Source organism: Marmota monax, unplaced genomic scaffold (assembly GCF_021218885.2).
Source record: "Marmota monax isolate L192 unplaced genomic scaffold, Marmota_monax_Labrador192_F-V1.1 WCK01_AAM20220418_F8-fsc00059, whole genome shotgun sequence".
Taxonomy (NCBI): Eukaryota; Metazoa; Chordata; class Mammalia; order Rodentia; family Sciuridae; genus Marmota; species Marmota monax.
Genome location: NW_026693595.1, coordinates 7,868,192 through 7,884,583, shown reverse-complemented (window position 1 = coordinate 7,884,583; position 16,392 = coordinate 7,868,192). Strand labels below are relative to the sequence as shown.

Below are 16,392 nucleotides of genomic sequence, written 5' to 3'. Positions count from 1 at the left end.
CAAAGAAAGCTCAGTGCGCCCCGCCTTTTTTTTTTTTTTTTTTTTTTTTTTGAATATTTTTTATACAGGGAGAGTTTGTGGATTGGGATTGCTGGCGGGGCTGTGGTTTCTGTGCCGAAAATCCACTCCGCGGGAGCCGCCATTTGCTTTCTGCTTGCTGTCTTGATGGCTCCGTATACACTGTCCGGCAGCCGCACCTAGAGGTTGCAGGCAGCTGGGCTGCGTGCCGAGCCCTGTCCTCCGAAGGCTGGACTGCAGCCTCGAGCGTCTCTGTGGCCTGTTCGCCGCTGCACCTTCGGGCAGAGCCTGCTCTGGGGTCGTTCTGCACCCCCCTGCCAGGGGACCCGTGCTCCGGAGGAGGGGGACGGAGAGCCGCGGCGGCAGCCGCTTGGGCCCCTGGGGCCTGGCACCGGGCTGAAGAGCTGCGGAGGCCAGGGCGGCTCTGCTACGGGCGCAGACAAGCGCGGACGCTTGCCAGGGCGGCTCTGCTACGGTCGCAGACAAGCGCGGACGCTTGTCAGCGCGGCCCAGAGTTTCATTTCTAGAAATCTGGACTGGAAACAGAAGCAGCAGTTTGTATAATCCCAAGAACTTGCTTATATCAGGAAGCTGTAAGGGCAACATGAATATTACTGAGGAGATGTAACATGGTGGCAGGCGCAGAGAGATCAAGTCTCTGACATCTTCAACTGTGAGGGCATAGGGAGCCGTAAACTGTCTAAATGCTGTTTGCTCAGGATCACTAGGCAATGCTGAGCTGACGTGGATCTGGGGTGTACAGGCTGGGCCCCTCAGAACACACACACAGAGCCCGAATCGGAGGCAATTAAGCTCCGGTTCGCCTGCTTCATGTGACTCAGCACTAACGATCCCGCTGAAATAATTGGCCGGCCCTTAGGAACTTACAGAGGTAAAAGCCAACCGAGCCTTCATAGGCAGTGGCCACAGGACTGAAACGGGGATTGGGAGAGACAGTCAGGACCCACCCGTTGCATTGGTCATCCGGCAAAGGGAACAAACGGTCACCATTTGCATGGGATATCACCATGGCAGAGAAATGGCGTCATGGGCGGAGGAGATAACTGCAGTGAAACCAGCGCGACAGGTGTGTAATCCCCTAGCCATCTCTCTCCACACAGCGGGGGAAACCTTAAGGGCCACTCCCAGCTCTCCTGTGAACGCAATAACCAGACCGAGGGAACCAGGAGTGGCGCAGGACTCGCGGCGCGGAACTCCCGGCTACCGCTCCCACCAGTGCTGACAACTGAGGTCTCTTGCACCAGCTACCGGGGGCGTGGCTACAGGAGGGCAAGCAAATTCGCTGGGGGATCTCAGCCCCAAGCTCTACAAACTTAGGGTCTGAGGGAGGCAAACAGGGAGAGTGAGCCCAGGTGTTCATGAAAACAGGGCTCCCAGGAGCAGCAGACCTGGCGTGTAGACAGTATTGTGGTGAGCGCCACAGGTGAGCACGGCCTGGCTTGAGGAAACACAAGACAAGGCCCTAGACACTCAGGATTGGAGACCCGCCCAGTCTAGGAGAAAGAGCTGCTGCACAGTGAATGGTTCCCACCTATTGACAGGAGAAGCTTGGCCCAGTGGGCACAGCTCCACCTACTGGAAGAGAAGTTAATAGAACTCTAGGACTGCATTTATTATTATTATTATTATCATTTTTTTTTCTTTTCTTTTCTTTTTTTTTTTCTTTCTTCTTTTTCTTTCATTTTTAATTTTTATTTGTTGTTGTTCTTTAATTTTTTTTCAATGTTTCTATTTTTTTTAATTCTTTTAATTTTATTATTATTATTTTTTTAATTTTAATTTTCATTTTTTATTATCACTATTATTTTTGTTAAAATTTTTTTTCCGTCTTTTCTTTCTTTCTTTATTATCTAATCTTTGTTATTCTTGTTTCTTTTGTCTTTTCATTTCTTTTCAATCTTCTTATTCCCCCTTCCTTGAATTCTACCTCCCTACTCTCATTCTCTTTAGTGACTTCTTCCCTTCCCTTCTAATATCTTTCCTCTCAAGCATCAAATAAATCTATAAGAGTAAACAGTAACTCAGCAGTCAAACAGAACAAGAAGTAACATGAGCAGCATAAAAAAGCAAGGAAGAAAAGGAGTACAAACAATGAAGGACAGCCTAAATATTCAGGAGGACCTAGAGTCAGCAGAAAAATGGTCATATAAAGAACTCAAGGAACACCTTAGACAGATGGAATGGAACCTTAAAGAAGATACGAGACAGCAAATCCAAACAGTGAAAGAACACTTTGAAAATGAATTACATAGACAGATAAAAGAAGAAGTTAAGCATCTTTATCAGGAGATTGAGATTATAAAAAAAAACCAAACAATAATTCTAGAAATGAAGGAAACGATAAACCAAATTAAAAACTCAATTGAGAGTATCACTAACAGAGTGGAGCAAGTAGAAGCCAGAACATCAGATAATGAAGACAAAATATATCATCTTGAAAAGAGCCTAGCCAACTCAGAAAGGCTGGTTAAAAACCACGAGAAAAACATCCAAGAGATATGGGATAACATAAAGAAACCAAACCTACGAGTCATCGGGATAGAAGAAGGTACAGAGATTCAAACCAAGGGAATGAGTAACCTGCTGAAAGAAATAATTACAGAAAACTTTCCAGAAATAAAAAAGGAAACGGATATACAAATTGTAGATGCATACAGGACACCGAGCACACAAAATCACAGTAGACCAACGCCAAGACACATTGTTATGAAGATATCCAATATACAGAACAAAGAGAAAATACTAAAAGCTACAAGAGAAAGGAGGCAGATTACATTCAGGGGTAAACCAATAAGGTTAACAACGGATTTTTCATCACAGACGCTGAAAGCGAGAAGATCCTGGAACAACGTATTTCAAACACTGAAAGACAACGGATGCCAACCAAGAATTCTGTATCCAGCAAAATTAAGCTTCAGGTACGATAACGAAATAAAAATCTTTCATGATAAACAAAAGCTAAAAGAATTTGCAGCCAGAAAACCAGCATTGCAAAGCATCTTGAGCAAAACACTACACGAGGAAGAAATGAAAAACAATAACCAAAACCATCAGTGGGAAGTGCCTCTATAAAGACAGAGGGCGGGGGGAAAGCTAACCATGGAGAAACAAACTAAATTAAAAAAAAAAAAAAAGAAGATAAATAATCAAACATGGCTGGAAGTACAAACCATATATCAATAGTAACTCTAAACATTAATGGCTTAAACTCTCCAATAAAGCGACATAGGCTGGTAACATGGATTAAAAAAACAAATCCAACAATATGCTGCCTCCAGGAGACACATCTGATTGGAAAAGACATACACAGGCTGAAGGTGAAAGGTTGGGAAAAAATATACCATGCACACGGTCCTCGTAAGCAAGCAGGGGTGGCCATCCTCATATCGAATAAAATTGACTTCAAGACTAAATTAATCAAAAGGGATAAGGAAGGACATTATATACTGTTAAAAGGAACCATTTACCAACAAGACATAACAATTATCAATATTTATGCACCAAATAATGGTGCTGCGACGTTCATAAAACAAATTCTCCTCAAGTTCAAGAATCAAATAGACCACAACACAATAATTATGGGTGACTTCAACACACCTCTCTCACAATTGGACAGATCCTCCAAACAAAAGCTGAATAAAGAAACTATAGAACTCAATATCACAATCAACAACCTAGACTTAACTGACATATATAGAATATATCAACCATCATCAAGTGGATATACTTTTTTCTCAGCAGCACATGGATCCTCCTCAAAAATAGACCATATATTATGCCATAGGGCAACCCTCAGTAAATATACAGGGGTGGAGATAATACCATGCATTTTATCTGATCATAATGGAATGAAACTGGAAATCAATGATAAAAGACGGAAGGAAAAATCCTACATCACATGGAAAATGAACAATATGTTACTGAATGATCAATGGGTTACAGAAGACATAAAGGAAGAAATCAAAAAATTCTTAGAGATAAATGAAAATACAGACACAACATATCGGAATCTATGGGACACAATGAAAGCAGTTTTAAGAGGGAAATTCATCGCTTGGAGGTCATTCCTCAAAAAAAGGAAAAACCAACAAATAAATGAGCTCACACTTCATCTCAAAGCCCTAGAAAAGGAAGAGCAAAACAACAGCAAATGTAGCAGAAGGCAAGAAATAATTAAAATCAGAGCGGAAATCAATGAAATTGAAACAAAAGAAACTATTGAAAAAATTAACAAAACTAAAAGTTGGTTCTTTGAAAAAATAAATAAGATCGACAGACCCTTAGCCATGCTAACGAAGAGAAGAAGAGAGAGAACTCAAATCACTAACATACGGGATGAAAAAGGCAATATCACAACAGACACTACAGAAATACAGAAGACAATTAGAAATTATTTTGAAAACCTATATTCCAATAAAATAGAAGATAGTGAAGACATTGATAAATTCCTTAAGTCATATGATTTGCCCAGACTGAGTCAGGAGGATACTCACAACTTAAACAGACCAATAACAATAGATGAAATAGAAGAAGCAATCAAAAGACTTCCAACCAAGAAAAGCCCAGGACCGGATGGGTATACAGCGGAGTTTTACAAAACCTTTAAGGAAGAATTAATACCAATACTTTTCAAGTTATTTCAGGAAATAGAAAAAGAAGGAGCTCTGCCAAATTCATTCTATGAGGCCAACATCACCCTGATTCCGAAACCAGACAAAGACACCTCAAAGAAAGAAAACTACAGACCAATATCTCTGATGAACATAGATGCAAAAATCCTCAATAAAATTCTGGCGAACCGGATACAAAGGCACATCAAAAAAATTGTGCACCATGATCAAGTTGGATTCATCCCTGGGATGCAAGGATGGTTCAATATACGGAAATCAATAAATGTTATTCACCACATCAATAGACTTAAAAATAAGAACCATATGATCATCTCAATAGACGCAGAAAAAGCATTCGACAAAGTACAGCATCCCTTTATGTTCAAAACATTAGAAAAACTAGGGATAACAGGAACTTACCTCGACATTGTAAAAGCTATCTACGCTAAGCCTCAGGCTAGCATCATTCTCAATGGAGAAAAATTGAAGGCATTCCCCCTAAAATCTGGAACAAGACAGGGATGCCCTCTATCACCACTTCTATTCAATATAGTTCTCGAAACACTGGCCAGAGCAATTAGACAGACGAAAGAAATTAAAGGCATAAAAATAGGAAAGGAAGAACTTAAATTATCACTATTTGCAGATGACATGATTCTATACCTAGAAGACCCAAAAGGGTCTACAAAAAAACTACTAGAACTAATAAATGAATTCAGCAAAGTGGCAGGATATAAAATCAACACGCATAAATCAAAGGCATTTCTGTATATCAGCGACAAAACTTCTGAAACGGAAATGAGGAAAAACACTCCATTCACAATATCCTCAAAAAAAATAAAATACTTGGGAATCAACCTAACAAGAGAGGTGAAAGATTTATATAATGAAAACTACAAAACCCTAAAAAGAGAAGTAGAAGAAGATCTTAGAAGATGGAAAAATATACCCTGTTCATGGATAGGCAGAACTAACATCATCAAAATGGCGATATTACCAAAAGTTCTCTATAGGTTTAATGCAATGCCAATCAAAATCCCAACGGCATTTCTTGTAGAAATGGATAAAGCAATCATGAAATTCATATGGAAAAATAAAAGACCCAGAATAGCAAAAGCAATTCTAAGCAGGAAGTGTGAATCAGGCGGTATAGCGATACCAGACTTAAAACTATATTACAGAGCAATAGTAACAAAAACAGCATGGTACTGGTACCAAAACAGGAGGGTGGACCAATGGTACAGAATAGAGGACACAGAGACTAATCCACAAAGCTACAACTATCTTATATTTGATAAAGGAGCTAAAAGCATGCAATGGAGGGAGGATAGCATCTTCAACAAATGGTGCTGGGAAAACTGGAAATCCATATGCAACAAAATGAAACAGAATCCCCTCCTCTCGCCATGCACAAAAGTTAACTCAAAGTGGATCAAGGAGCTAGATATCAAATCAGAGACTCTGCGTCTGATAGAAGAAAAAGTTGGCTCCGATCTACATATTGTAGGGTCGGGCTCCAAATTCCTTAATAGGACACCCATAGCACAAAAGTTGATAACAAAAATCAACAAATGGGACTTACTTAAACTGAAAAGTTTTCTCTCAGCAAGAGAAACAATAAAAGAGGTAAATAGGGAGCCTACATCATGGGAACAAATTTTTACTCCTCACACTTCAGATAGAGCCCTAATATCCAGAGTATACAAAGAACTCAAAAAATTAAACAATAAGAAAACAAATAACCCAATCAACAAATGGGCCAAAGACCTGAACAGACACTTCTCAGAGGAGGACATACAATCAATCAACAAGTACATGAAAAAATGCTCACCATCTCTAGCAGTCAGAGAGATGCAAATCAAAACCACCCTAAGATACCATCTCACTCCAGTAAGATTGGCAGCCATTATGAAGTCAAACAACAACAAGTGCTGGAGAGGATGTGGGGAAAAGGGTACTCTTGTACATTGCTGGTGGGACTGCAAACTGGTGCGGCCAATCTGGAAAACAGTATGGAGACTCCTGGGAAAGCTGGGAATGGAACCACCATTTGACCCAGCTATTGCCCTTCTTGGACTTTTCCCTGAAGACCTTAAAAGAGCGTACTACAGGGATACTGCTACATCGATGTTCATAGCAGCACAATTCACAATTGCTAGACTGTGGAACCAACCCAGATGCCCTTCAATAGATGAATGGATAAAAAAAATGTGGCATTTATACACCATGGAGTATTACGCAGCACTAAAAAATGACAAAATCATAGAATTTGCAGGGAAATGGATGGCACTAGAGCAGATTATGCTTAGTGAAGCTAGCCAATCCCTAAAAAACAAATACCAAATGTCTTCTTTGATATAAGGAGAGCAACTAAGAACAGAGCAGGGAGGAAGAGCAGGAAGAAAAGATTAACATTAAACAGATACATGAGGTGGGATGGAAAGGGAGAGAAAAGGGAAATTGCATGGTAATGGAGGGAGACCCTCATTGTTATACAAAATTACATATAAGAGGTTGTGAGGGGAATGGGAAAATAAACAAGGAGAGATATGAATTACAGTGGATGGGATAGAGAGAAAAGTTGGGAGGGGAGGGGAGGGGGGACAGTAGAGGATAGGAGAGGTAGCAGAATACAATAGTTACTAATATGGCATTATGTAAAAATGTGGATGTGTAACCGATGTGATTCTGCAATCTGTATTTGGGGTAAAATTGGGAGTTCATAACCAACTTGAATCTAATGTATGAAATATGATATGTGAAGAGCTTTATAATGTTTTGAACAACCAATAAAAAAAAAAAAAAAAATTAAAAAAAAAAAAAAAAAAAAAAAAAAAAAAAAAAGTACCTTCTGGTTGTGGTTTATTTTTTTAAGAAAATCTCTGCTGATTATGTATTTGTGAAATCATACATAATATTCAAGGCTTGTTTTTGTTTGTTCACAAATATGGCTCTTATTTAGACAGTGTTTCTTCATATCAACGAAAGCACTAGTGGAACTCCTTTAAAGGCAAAGTCTCAGGTATCTATAGGTACCATTGCATCCTGCTTCAGACAACAGCTGCCAGGATCTGGGAAGAGTGCCTGTCACATTCCCGCCTTGCTGAGAGCCTGGAGGGCTGTTGTAATTTGGTGAAGATGGGTCTAGCACACTGTGTCTTTCATAACATGCTAATTACAGAACTACAGATTATCCTGGCTGAAAGCACATGTACCGCTCACATAACACACTATTTTACAGAGGCTGACCCTGAGGCCCTGAGCCTGGCTAATCCCAATATCACACAGCCTTTTGGGGTGGGGGCAGGAAGGGAATTGAACCCAGGGCGCTTAACCACTGACCTACATCCCTAGCCCATTTTATTTTTATTTTAAGATAGGGTTTGATAAGTTGCTTAGGGCCTTTCTGAGGCTGGCTTTGAACTTGCAATCCTCCTGCCTCAGCCTCCCAAGCCACTGGGACTATAGGCATGCGCCACCATACCCAGCTATTCACACAACCTTTTAAAGTTAGAACTTATACCAGAACCAGCTCTCCTGATTTCTGGTCAAGTGTGTTTTTTCTCCCAGCAGCCATTTTGTAGTATCTAAGCTTAAATTCTTAGAAACTTTCCCTATTCAAATCCATAACCTGGATTCAAAATGGAGCATCATACATATAAATAAACTTGCCATTTCTAGAAATGTACAACTTGAATGGTCAAATGATTGCTGATTGAACATAGAGATTGAACATAGAGAATCAGCCCTTCATCCATTCCCTTTCCTGGATTTGTAAATAAACGGCCCTTCAGTCCTAAAGACTCCTACCAAGCATGAGAGAACTGAGTTGGCCGTGCAGGTCAGCTCTGTGTGATGGTAGGTAATTCAGTGCAGTACCAGTCAACCATGTCTCCTGTGCATCCTCCTGGGTCTACTCACCCGGCTACTTGGAGATGACACCAGAACACTTTCTTAATTTAAATGTCAGTCTTATATCAGTGTGCTTTGCTTATGTCCCCAGTTTTTGTTCATGACTGAATGAATACCCTTCATTCTCAGTGGCACTGGAAGCACTGGTTACCTATAAGAAAAGGATTTGAAAGTACCTCCAGGGACACAATGTTATGAATAAGGATCATCTATTCCAATTTGGGTAGCAGAGTCTTCTGTCTGTCTCCCTTGGTGCTCTATTCACTCAAGAATCTTTGTTCTTATTGAGTCTGGGTCCTCCCCCACAGCCCACGGCCCTGCAGGATACAGAACACTGTTCTCTAGCTCTTGACCACTGTTGATAAAAAGACCTCAGCTGACAGAAACACTTGCAAAAATCTTCCCTCTGCCTTGGGATGAATTCCCTGAGAGGTAAATCTGCGATCCTTGTTTTGTCTTTTCAGGACACTGTTTCAGTTCATAGACCAAGTTTTTATGCAGACAGATTTCTAAAGTTTATGAATTCCAGAGTTTTCAAGAAAATTCAAGGTAAGAGTCTTATGAAAATGTCTTACTTGTTTCACTTAGTTGCTAACTTCAACATGTATCCATGCCAGAATTTTTTTGTAAAATTACTATTTAATAAACCAAACTTCCACATCCCTCATGTTGATCTTACTTGACATAGAACAATTATATATCCAAGATAGACTCTGCCATGAATAGATTTCCTCATGAATGAATTAATGACTTATAAAAAAGCAGATGGGAACGAGCTTAGCTTCTGTTTCCACTTCTGTCTCTTCTGTCATGTGAACACACCTCAAAGGTGCCTTCTCTGAAGAATAGGCTTTCACAAACACCAAGCTTGCCAGCTCCTTGATCTTGGACCATGCACGATTTTTATTACAAGAGTTAGAACATTTTTTTTTTCCCCTGTAGTGGTAAACACTTAGTGTGACTAATTATCCCAATCAGTTATTTATTGATGCCATAATCATTAGTCCTATTTTCTGGTGAAGAAAATTAGAAGTTGTATTTATGTCCAGTCATAAAATATATTGGTTAAGAATATTATGATACAATCAAATCATGAAATAGTATGTAACCAATAAAAATGACCTATTAAAGGTATATTTAGTCCCTTAAATATTGTTTTATTCACATATATGTAGTTATTGGTCTGTATACCTTAAATGTACAACAGAATTCTAATGAAATATATAAAACCATTAACAGTGGTTATTCTCATACAGTATTCTCCAGGATATAGAGTAAATGTGAGACCAGAAAATAAATTTTAATCAATTAAAAAAGATCAAAGTTATGCATAGTATCTTTTCTGATCACAGTGGAATGAATCAATAAAGAACAAAAACTGGAAAACTTACAAATATATGGAAATTGAATAACACTCTCTTAAAATATCAATAGGTTAAAGAAGAAATCACAGGGAAATTAGAAAACATACATTCAAAAAATTTATGAGAAAGGTAGTGTTCAAGGGAAAACTTAGAGATGAAAACACTTAATTTTAAAAATAGGAAAAATCATACATCAGTATTCTAACTTTAAACCTTGAGTTAAAAAGAAAAGCAAACTAAACTCAAAGCTAATAATGGTTAATTTGAGTTGAAAATTATGGGTGGGATCTTGTTTTCTTTCTTATTGGTGTTTATTAAATTTTCTACAGTATATATGTAGTATTATGTAGTAAGTTTTTAACTATGTGATAGAAGAAAATAACCCTGTAATGAATGCATTGTTATTTTATAATTTAGCCATTCTGCGGTCCACTTTTATAACACAGACCATGATAATTTAGTCACTCACAAAAAAATAGAAAGAGTAGAATATTCATGTTTTATATTTATATAAGACATTTTTTCTTATAATATTGGAGTTTGAAAGATGCAAAGAAAACATTGATAATTACTTAAAATCCAGTGACCCAGAGATACCCAGTTCTAATATTTTGATGTTCTTCTTACCAGTCTTTTTTTCTTTTCTTTTCTTTTTTTTTTTTTTTTTTTTGGTGGAGGTGGGCGGTAATTGGGGCTTACCAATTTTTATTTCTGTACTTTATGTATTTATATAAAACTGGTGGGTAGCTCAGTAACTAAGTGCATACTTAGCAATTGCAAGGGTTCAAATTCCAGCCAGCACCACAAAACAATAAATAAATACTGGTAACATAATGGTATACAATTTTTATGTCTTCTGTTTTTCACATTATAGCATGAATACTTTCCCATATCCTTGAATGTTCTACAAAAACATCATTTAAAATTGCAGTGCAACATTAAAATTATATAGATGTGCTATAATCTAGTTAACCATTCTTTGAGTATAAAGCATTTTATAGTTTCTTTTTTTTATTTCTAACTAATATTTTTTTAAAACATAGTTTCAGACAAATTCTGGATCCAAATTAGGGATTATTTATTTGGGATAGATTCCAAAAAGGGATAATGGTATTAAAATGCACTTAACTGTACAGAGAGATTGTGCCACTAAAGGTTCCCACAAGTCTGTGTTTTACCAGCTCTCAGCCAGCATTATGCTTTTTAAATTATGCTACTCTGATAAGTAAAAAATGTTATCTGATTGTTTCATTTTGCATATCTTGAGTATGGGTAAGGTTCAACCATTAGTCATTTTTATTAGCCATTTATAATTCCTTTGAGAATTGAGCTTTATAACATTTGACCATTTCTATTGAGTGTTTATTATTTTTCCAGATGATTTATATGAACTCTACATATTAAAGATATAACTCCTTTTTAACTTATTATTCTAAGGAAAACTTTTTTTGTACATTCAACTGTCTCAATGGTATCTTAAAATCACTGTCAAATTGAGACCACTATAAATTAAATTCTCTGCCTAAGGTTTTTTTGGCCTAAAATGGGCCATAAAGTAGTGTTTATTCAGACTGCAAGCTTGTGTGAGTATCAGTTTGTGGTTCAAATGTTTAAGGAAGAATTTTCACCCTGCTTACCTGTGCCAAGACTGGAAACCATGAGTTCCCTTGCAGCCCCCGGTAGGTTTGTAGAGGAGGTGGCCCTTTAATGTCCCCACCTCAGGGAGGCTCTTTGCATGAGTCTCCTACCTTGGAAAGTGGGGGTTTTTTGTTTGTTTGTTTGTTTTTGGTTTTTTTTTCTGAATAGCATACAAATTAATGGTATAAGCAATGGCTTATTCAGTTCTAGAAAACATAGCATGTGTTAAAATTTTTCCCAGTCTGCATGGTTCATCATGTCTTATAGTTGTCTGAAAGTGCTAAGGAATTTATTGTGTTTTTAATGTAGCAAGTGTTTTTCTTGTTAAGTAGTAAATCTATTGACTTTTTCCCATTTTGATGTAATAGTCTATTTTTATAAACAGTTTTGTTGAGATGTAATTCACAAGCCACAAAATTCACCCTTTAAAGTGTGCAATTCTGTAGTTCTTAGTATGCTAAGTTGCACAATCCTCACCACAATTTTGTTACCCGCAGCAGAAACTCCATAGCCATTAGCAACCACTCTGTTGCTCCTCTTTGCAGCCACTGGCAGTTACTCATTTACTCTCTGTCTCTATGGTGTTGCCAACTCTGGATGTTTCATGTCAGTCATTCAGTATGTGGCCTTTTGTGTTTGACTTTATCCATGTTATAGCATGTATCCATCAAGGTTAATCCATGTTGTAGTATGTACCAATACTTTTATTCTTCTTATTGCTGAATTATATTTCATTATACAGAGATCCCACATTTTTTCTGTGCTTGGTGGACAGATATTTGGCTTGTTTTCATTTTTCAGCTGGAATGAGTAATGCTGCCATGAACATTCATGTACAAGGTTCTATGTGGATGAATATCCCATTACTTTCATGTGTATACCTAGAAGTAAATTGCTGGGTCAGATGACAACTCTGTTTAAAATTCTCAGGAGCTACCTAACTCTTTTCCAAAGCAGCTGCACCATTTTACAATTCCACCAGCAATATATGTTTCTGTGCATTTCATCAACATATATAATTGTCTTTTTGTTGTTGTTGTTGTTATAGCGATCCTAGTGGGTATAAAGTAGTATCTCACTGTGATTTTGATTTGCAGTTCTCCAATGACTAAGGACGTTGAACATCTTGTTATGTACTTACTAGTGATTTACCTTTTGTTTGGAGAAAAGTTTGTTCAAATTCATAAAGTAAACTTGTGGCCCTCACACAAGTCTGTTTGCCTCAGGTCATGCCCCATTTAATCTCATCTCCCCACTCTGTAGCCAGAGGAATCCGTTTAAACTATAAATCTGCTTTTCCTAATTACCTGTTAAATCCCCTTTGTTCTAAAAACAATAATAAATGTGGGGAGGGGCTCCATGGATTCCCTAGAGTACAAAGTCCTTAACATGATCCCTCTTTCCCTCCCTGGAGCTTCTCTCCTCCTCATTCCACACCCTGTAGCTTTCAGCCCTCTCTCCATCCTTCCCGTAGTCTCTCTTCAAGTCCCAGCTCAGCTGGTGCTTCCCTACCATACTTACCACTCTGTCATTTTGTGCTATAATGAGCTATTTGTTTCCCTCACTAGGCTTTTTCCCCCCTGGTGCTAAGAATTGAACCCGGGGCCTTTCACATGCTAGGCAAGTGCTCAACCACTGGGCTACATCCCTCTTTGAAATACCATGTTTGGTTCACTTAAACGTCCCCAGCACCACCTAGCACATTTCTGGGCACATAGTAGGGATGATGAATAATGCAATGAATGACCATTTCAAAAGGTAGCAATTTAACGAGAAAGTTGTCACTTTATTTTTTTCCTTTTTTTTTAATTTGTTCTTTTTAGTTATATATGGCAGTAGAATGTATTTTGACACATCATACATCCATGGAGTATAACTTCCCATTCTTGTGATTGTACATGATGTGGAATTACACTGGCTGTGTATTAAAGTTGACATTTTAAATCTCGACTTTAAGATGTTTCCTCTACTATGATTGTTCTACAGCCCTTAAGGCCTAAAGGCAAACTTTCTTTGTAAGTAAAGACCCTGCCACCACCTCTAAGAAATTAGTACCTGGGGCTGGGGATGTGGCTCAAGCGGTAGCGCGCTCTCCTGGCATGCGTGCGGCCCGGGTTCGATCCTCAGCACCACATACAAACAAAGATGTTGTGTCCGCCGAAAAACTAAAAATAAATAAATTCATTCTCTCTCTCTCTCTCTCTCTCTCTCTCTCTCTCTCTCTCTCTCTCTCTCTCTCTCTCTCTCTCTCCTCTCTCTTTAAAAAAAAAAAAAAGCCAAGAATCTGGTGGCAGTCTTGCCACAGAGGCACTGGCTTAAAAAAAAAAAAGAAAAAAAGAAAAGAAATTAGTACCTGGTCTTCAAGTTTCTTTTTCAAGTTAGTTTTTTTTTTAATTTCTTAAATCCATTCATCCCAACTCAGAATTAAGTCATGCTGCCAATGTAATAATGTCTATAAAATTCTATATTTCCTAGAAATAGAAATAATAGTCACCATGTGTTAAATGCTCACTGAAATCCTCTACCCAAATAATATGACTAAAAAGCTAAAACATTTCTTTTTTTTTTCTTGGTACTGGGGATTGAACCCAGGGGCACTTTACCACTGAGCCACATCCCCAGCTTTGACACAGGGTCTTGCTAAGTTACTTAGGGCCTCACTAAATTGCTGAGGCCGGCCTCAGACTTGTGATCCTCTTGCCTCAGCCTCCTCATGTTGCTGGGATTACAGACGTGTGCCACCACACCCAGCTAAAACTCATTTACTGACTAGAATATAGTGATTAGATTAATTATTTGCTAGAAACTCAATTGTCCTAAGATTTCAGAACAATAATACATTCATTCAACCAACATTTATGCTCCTATCATACGCCTAGAAGTTTTATAACCACTGAAATATAGGAAGCTTTTAAAAATTAATTGTTCTGAATTAGGGACTGAACCATATAATAGATTTACAATGCCATAAAGCCATTGCTAATAAAGATTTTGCATACAATGCTATGAGTAGATCAAAAAAATAAGACCAATTCTCTAAAAAAGAGATTTACAAAGAAAAGGATATTAAACTAAGTTCTATTTAAGCCAGAATTCATAAGAAGAGAGTCAAAGGCCTAGGCATAGGAATAAGCATGGTAGATTTCAGAGGGGCAGATAAATAGGTGAACTAAAAAATGGTCAAGTATACACATAACTGAGTGGCAGAACCTAAGCTGGAAAAGGGCACAGGACACCTATCACTGGACATGGTTTAGACAAACATAAATCAAGGTATTTGATTTTCAGCAAGATCCAAATCCTTCACTGTTGAGAGAGGCTCAGCTCTCCCCTTTAAGAAGAAATTCACCATTTACGATAAAAGAAAACTCCTTCTTTAGATGTAGGAGTTTGCCTTCGGGTCCTCTCTGCTCCTCACTACATGTGACACTAATGAACAAAGTGTTGTTTCTCTTTCCAGACCCTTGGCCCTTGCTGCACTAACACACCTAAGTGTGGCTCCCTGAGTGTCTTCTAGTCACCAGGCTGTCCTCTCTTCCCTCATGCTTCCTTAGGGCTGCCAAAGCTCTGTGATAGAAGCTGTTTCTCAGTGCAGAGAATTAGCAGTGACCTCAGAGCAAGCATATGCAAGCATATAGAGGAGCAGTTCTCAAACCCTTAGGCCTCAGAGCCACTTTCTACTCTCAAAAAAAAATTACTGAGCTTTTATTTATGTATAACTGTCTATATTTCACATATAAAACTTTAAATTGAGAATTTTAAAAATTTTTTTAATCTTATTAGGTAACATTAAAAAAAATTTTATAATAACAAGTCAATTTTATATAAAGTAAAATAATTTTAACATAAAAAATTGTTGTCACAAATAATTGTATTCTCCAAAACAACTAACTTCAAGAGAAAAGTGACATTATTTTCCCTTTTTCTCAAATCTCTAATGTCTGGCTTAGTAGAAGACAGTTGGAGTCTCACATATATTTGTGAATTCAGTCTGTGGTGCTGTTACAGGTCATGCAGTCTAGAAAGCTGTGTGCATGGGAGAATGAAATGAAAAGATAATGCCTTCATGTTTTTATGAAAATAGTTTTAACCTTGCAGATCATCTGCGAGGGTCTCAGGGGACGAGGGCAGTCCTCAAACCACATCTGAAGTCCTATGACTAAGAAGTCTAAAAGTGCTATGTGGAGAGACAGGAATTTATCATAGTTTATTAAAGATTTATAGAAGTTAGCAGATAGAATGTTGAGGCAGAAGCCGTGTGTGGATTAGTACTTCAGACCTGCAAAACAAGAGTGACCACTGTTGAATAAATGGGAAATTAAGGAAAACATGACTTATTTAATAACTTAGTGGTCATTAAAATCAATTTTGATCAGTTTTAAACATTTCAAATCTCCTCTCAGAGAAACACAAACTCTAGTTTTATCTTTTTTCCCCCTCCACACTTTAACCAGAATATAGAATGCTGAAGAGCTAGAAAAAGAACCGGCAATTAGGCAAATGAAGAAAACAGGAAAGACACCTGGGGGTCATGACCGGGAGCAAGTCTTTCTACTCTCAGTTTCAGGTCCTTAAAAAGGACCAACATCTCTAGACACATGGATAATTTGAGATATGCAATGTGAATGTTGGCTTCCAAACTCTAAAGCCCTCTGCAAACATTATTTATGATGATGATGAGGCACTGCTCAAGGAACAAATAACCCTTCCTTCTCTGTAAGCAGAAGGACTGGCCTCTATTCTTCCCTCATTTGTGTGTCCCAGAATCCTCCTCCAATTAAGTTCTTGCAAGCTGCCCATGAGAAGGCCCCAGATGACCAGGTGACCTG

The 16,392-nt window shown here is 38.1% G+C and overlaps 1 protein-coding gene across 3 annotated transcripts in view; it reads left to right on the top strand.

Moving 5' to 3' along the window:
* Pip5k1b (phosphatidylinositol-4-phosphate 5-kinase type 1 beta) overlaps positions 1 to 16,392 on the top strand; it is a 291,725-nt gene that overhangs the window by 204,813 nt on the left and 70,520 nt on the right. For all 3 annotated transcript variants that reach the window (XM_046459397.2, XM_046459396.2, XM_046459399.2), the window contains one exon: positions 9,026 to 9,110. In XM_046459397.2, the coding sequence (XP_046315353.1) occupies positions 9,026 to 9,110 (85 nt within the window). The remainder of the gene's footprint in view (positions 1 to 9,025; positions 9,111 to 16,392) is intronic.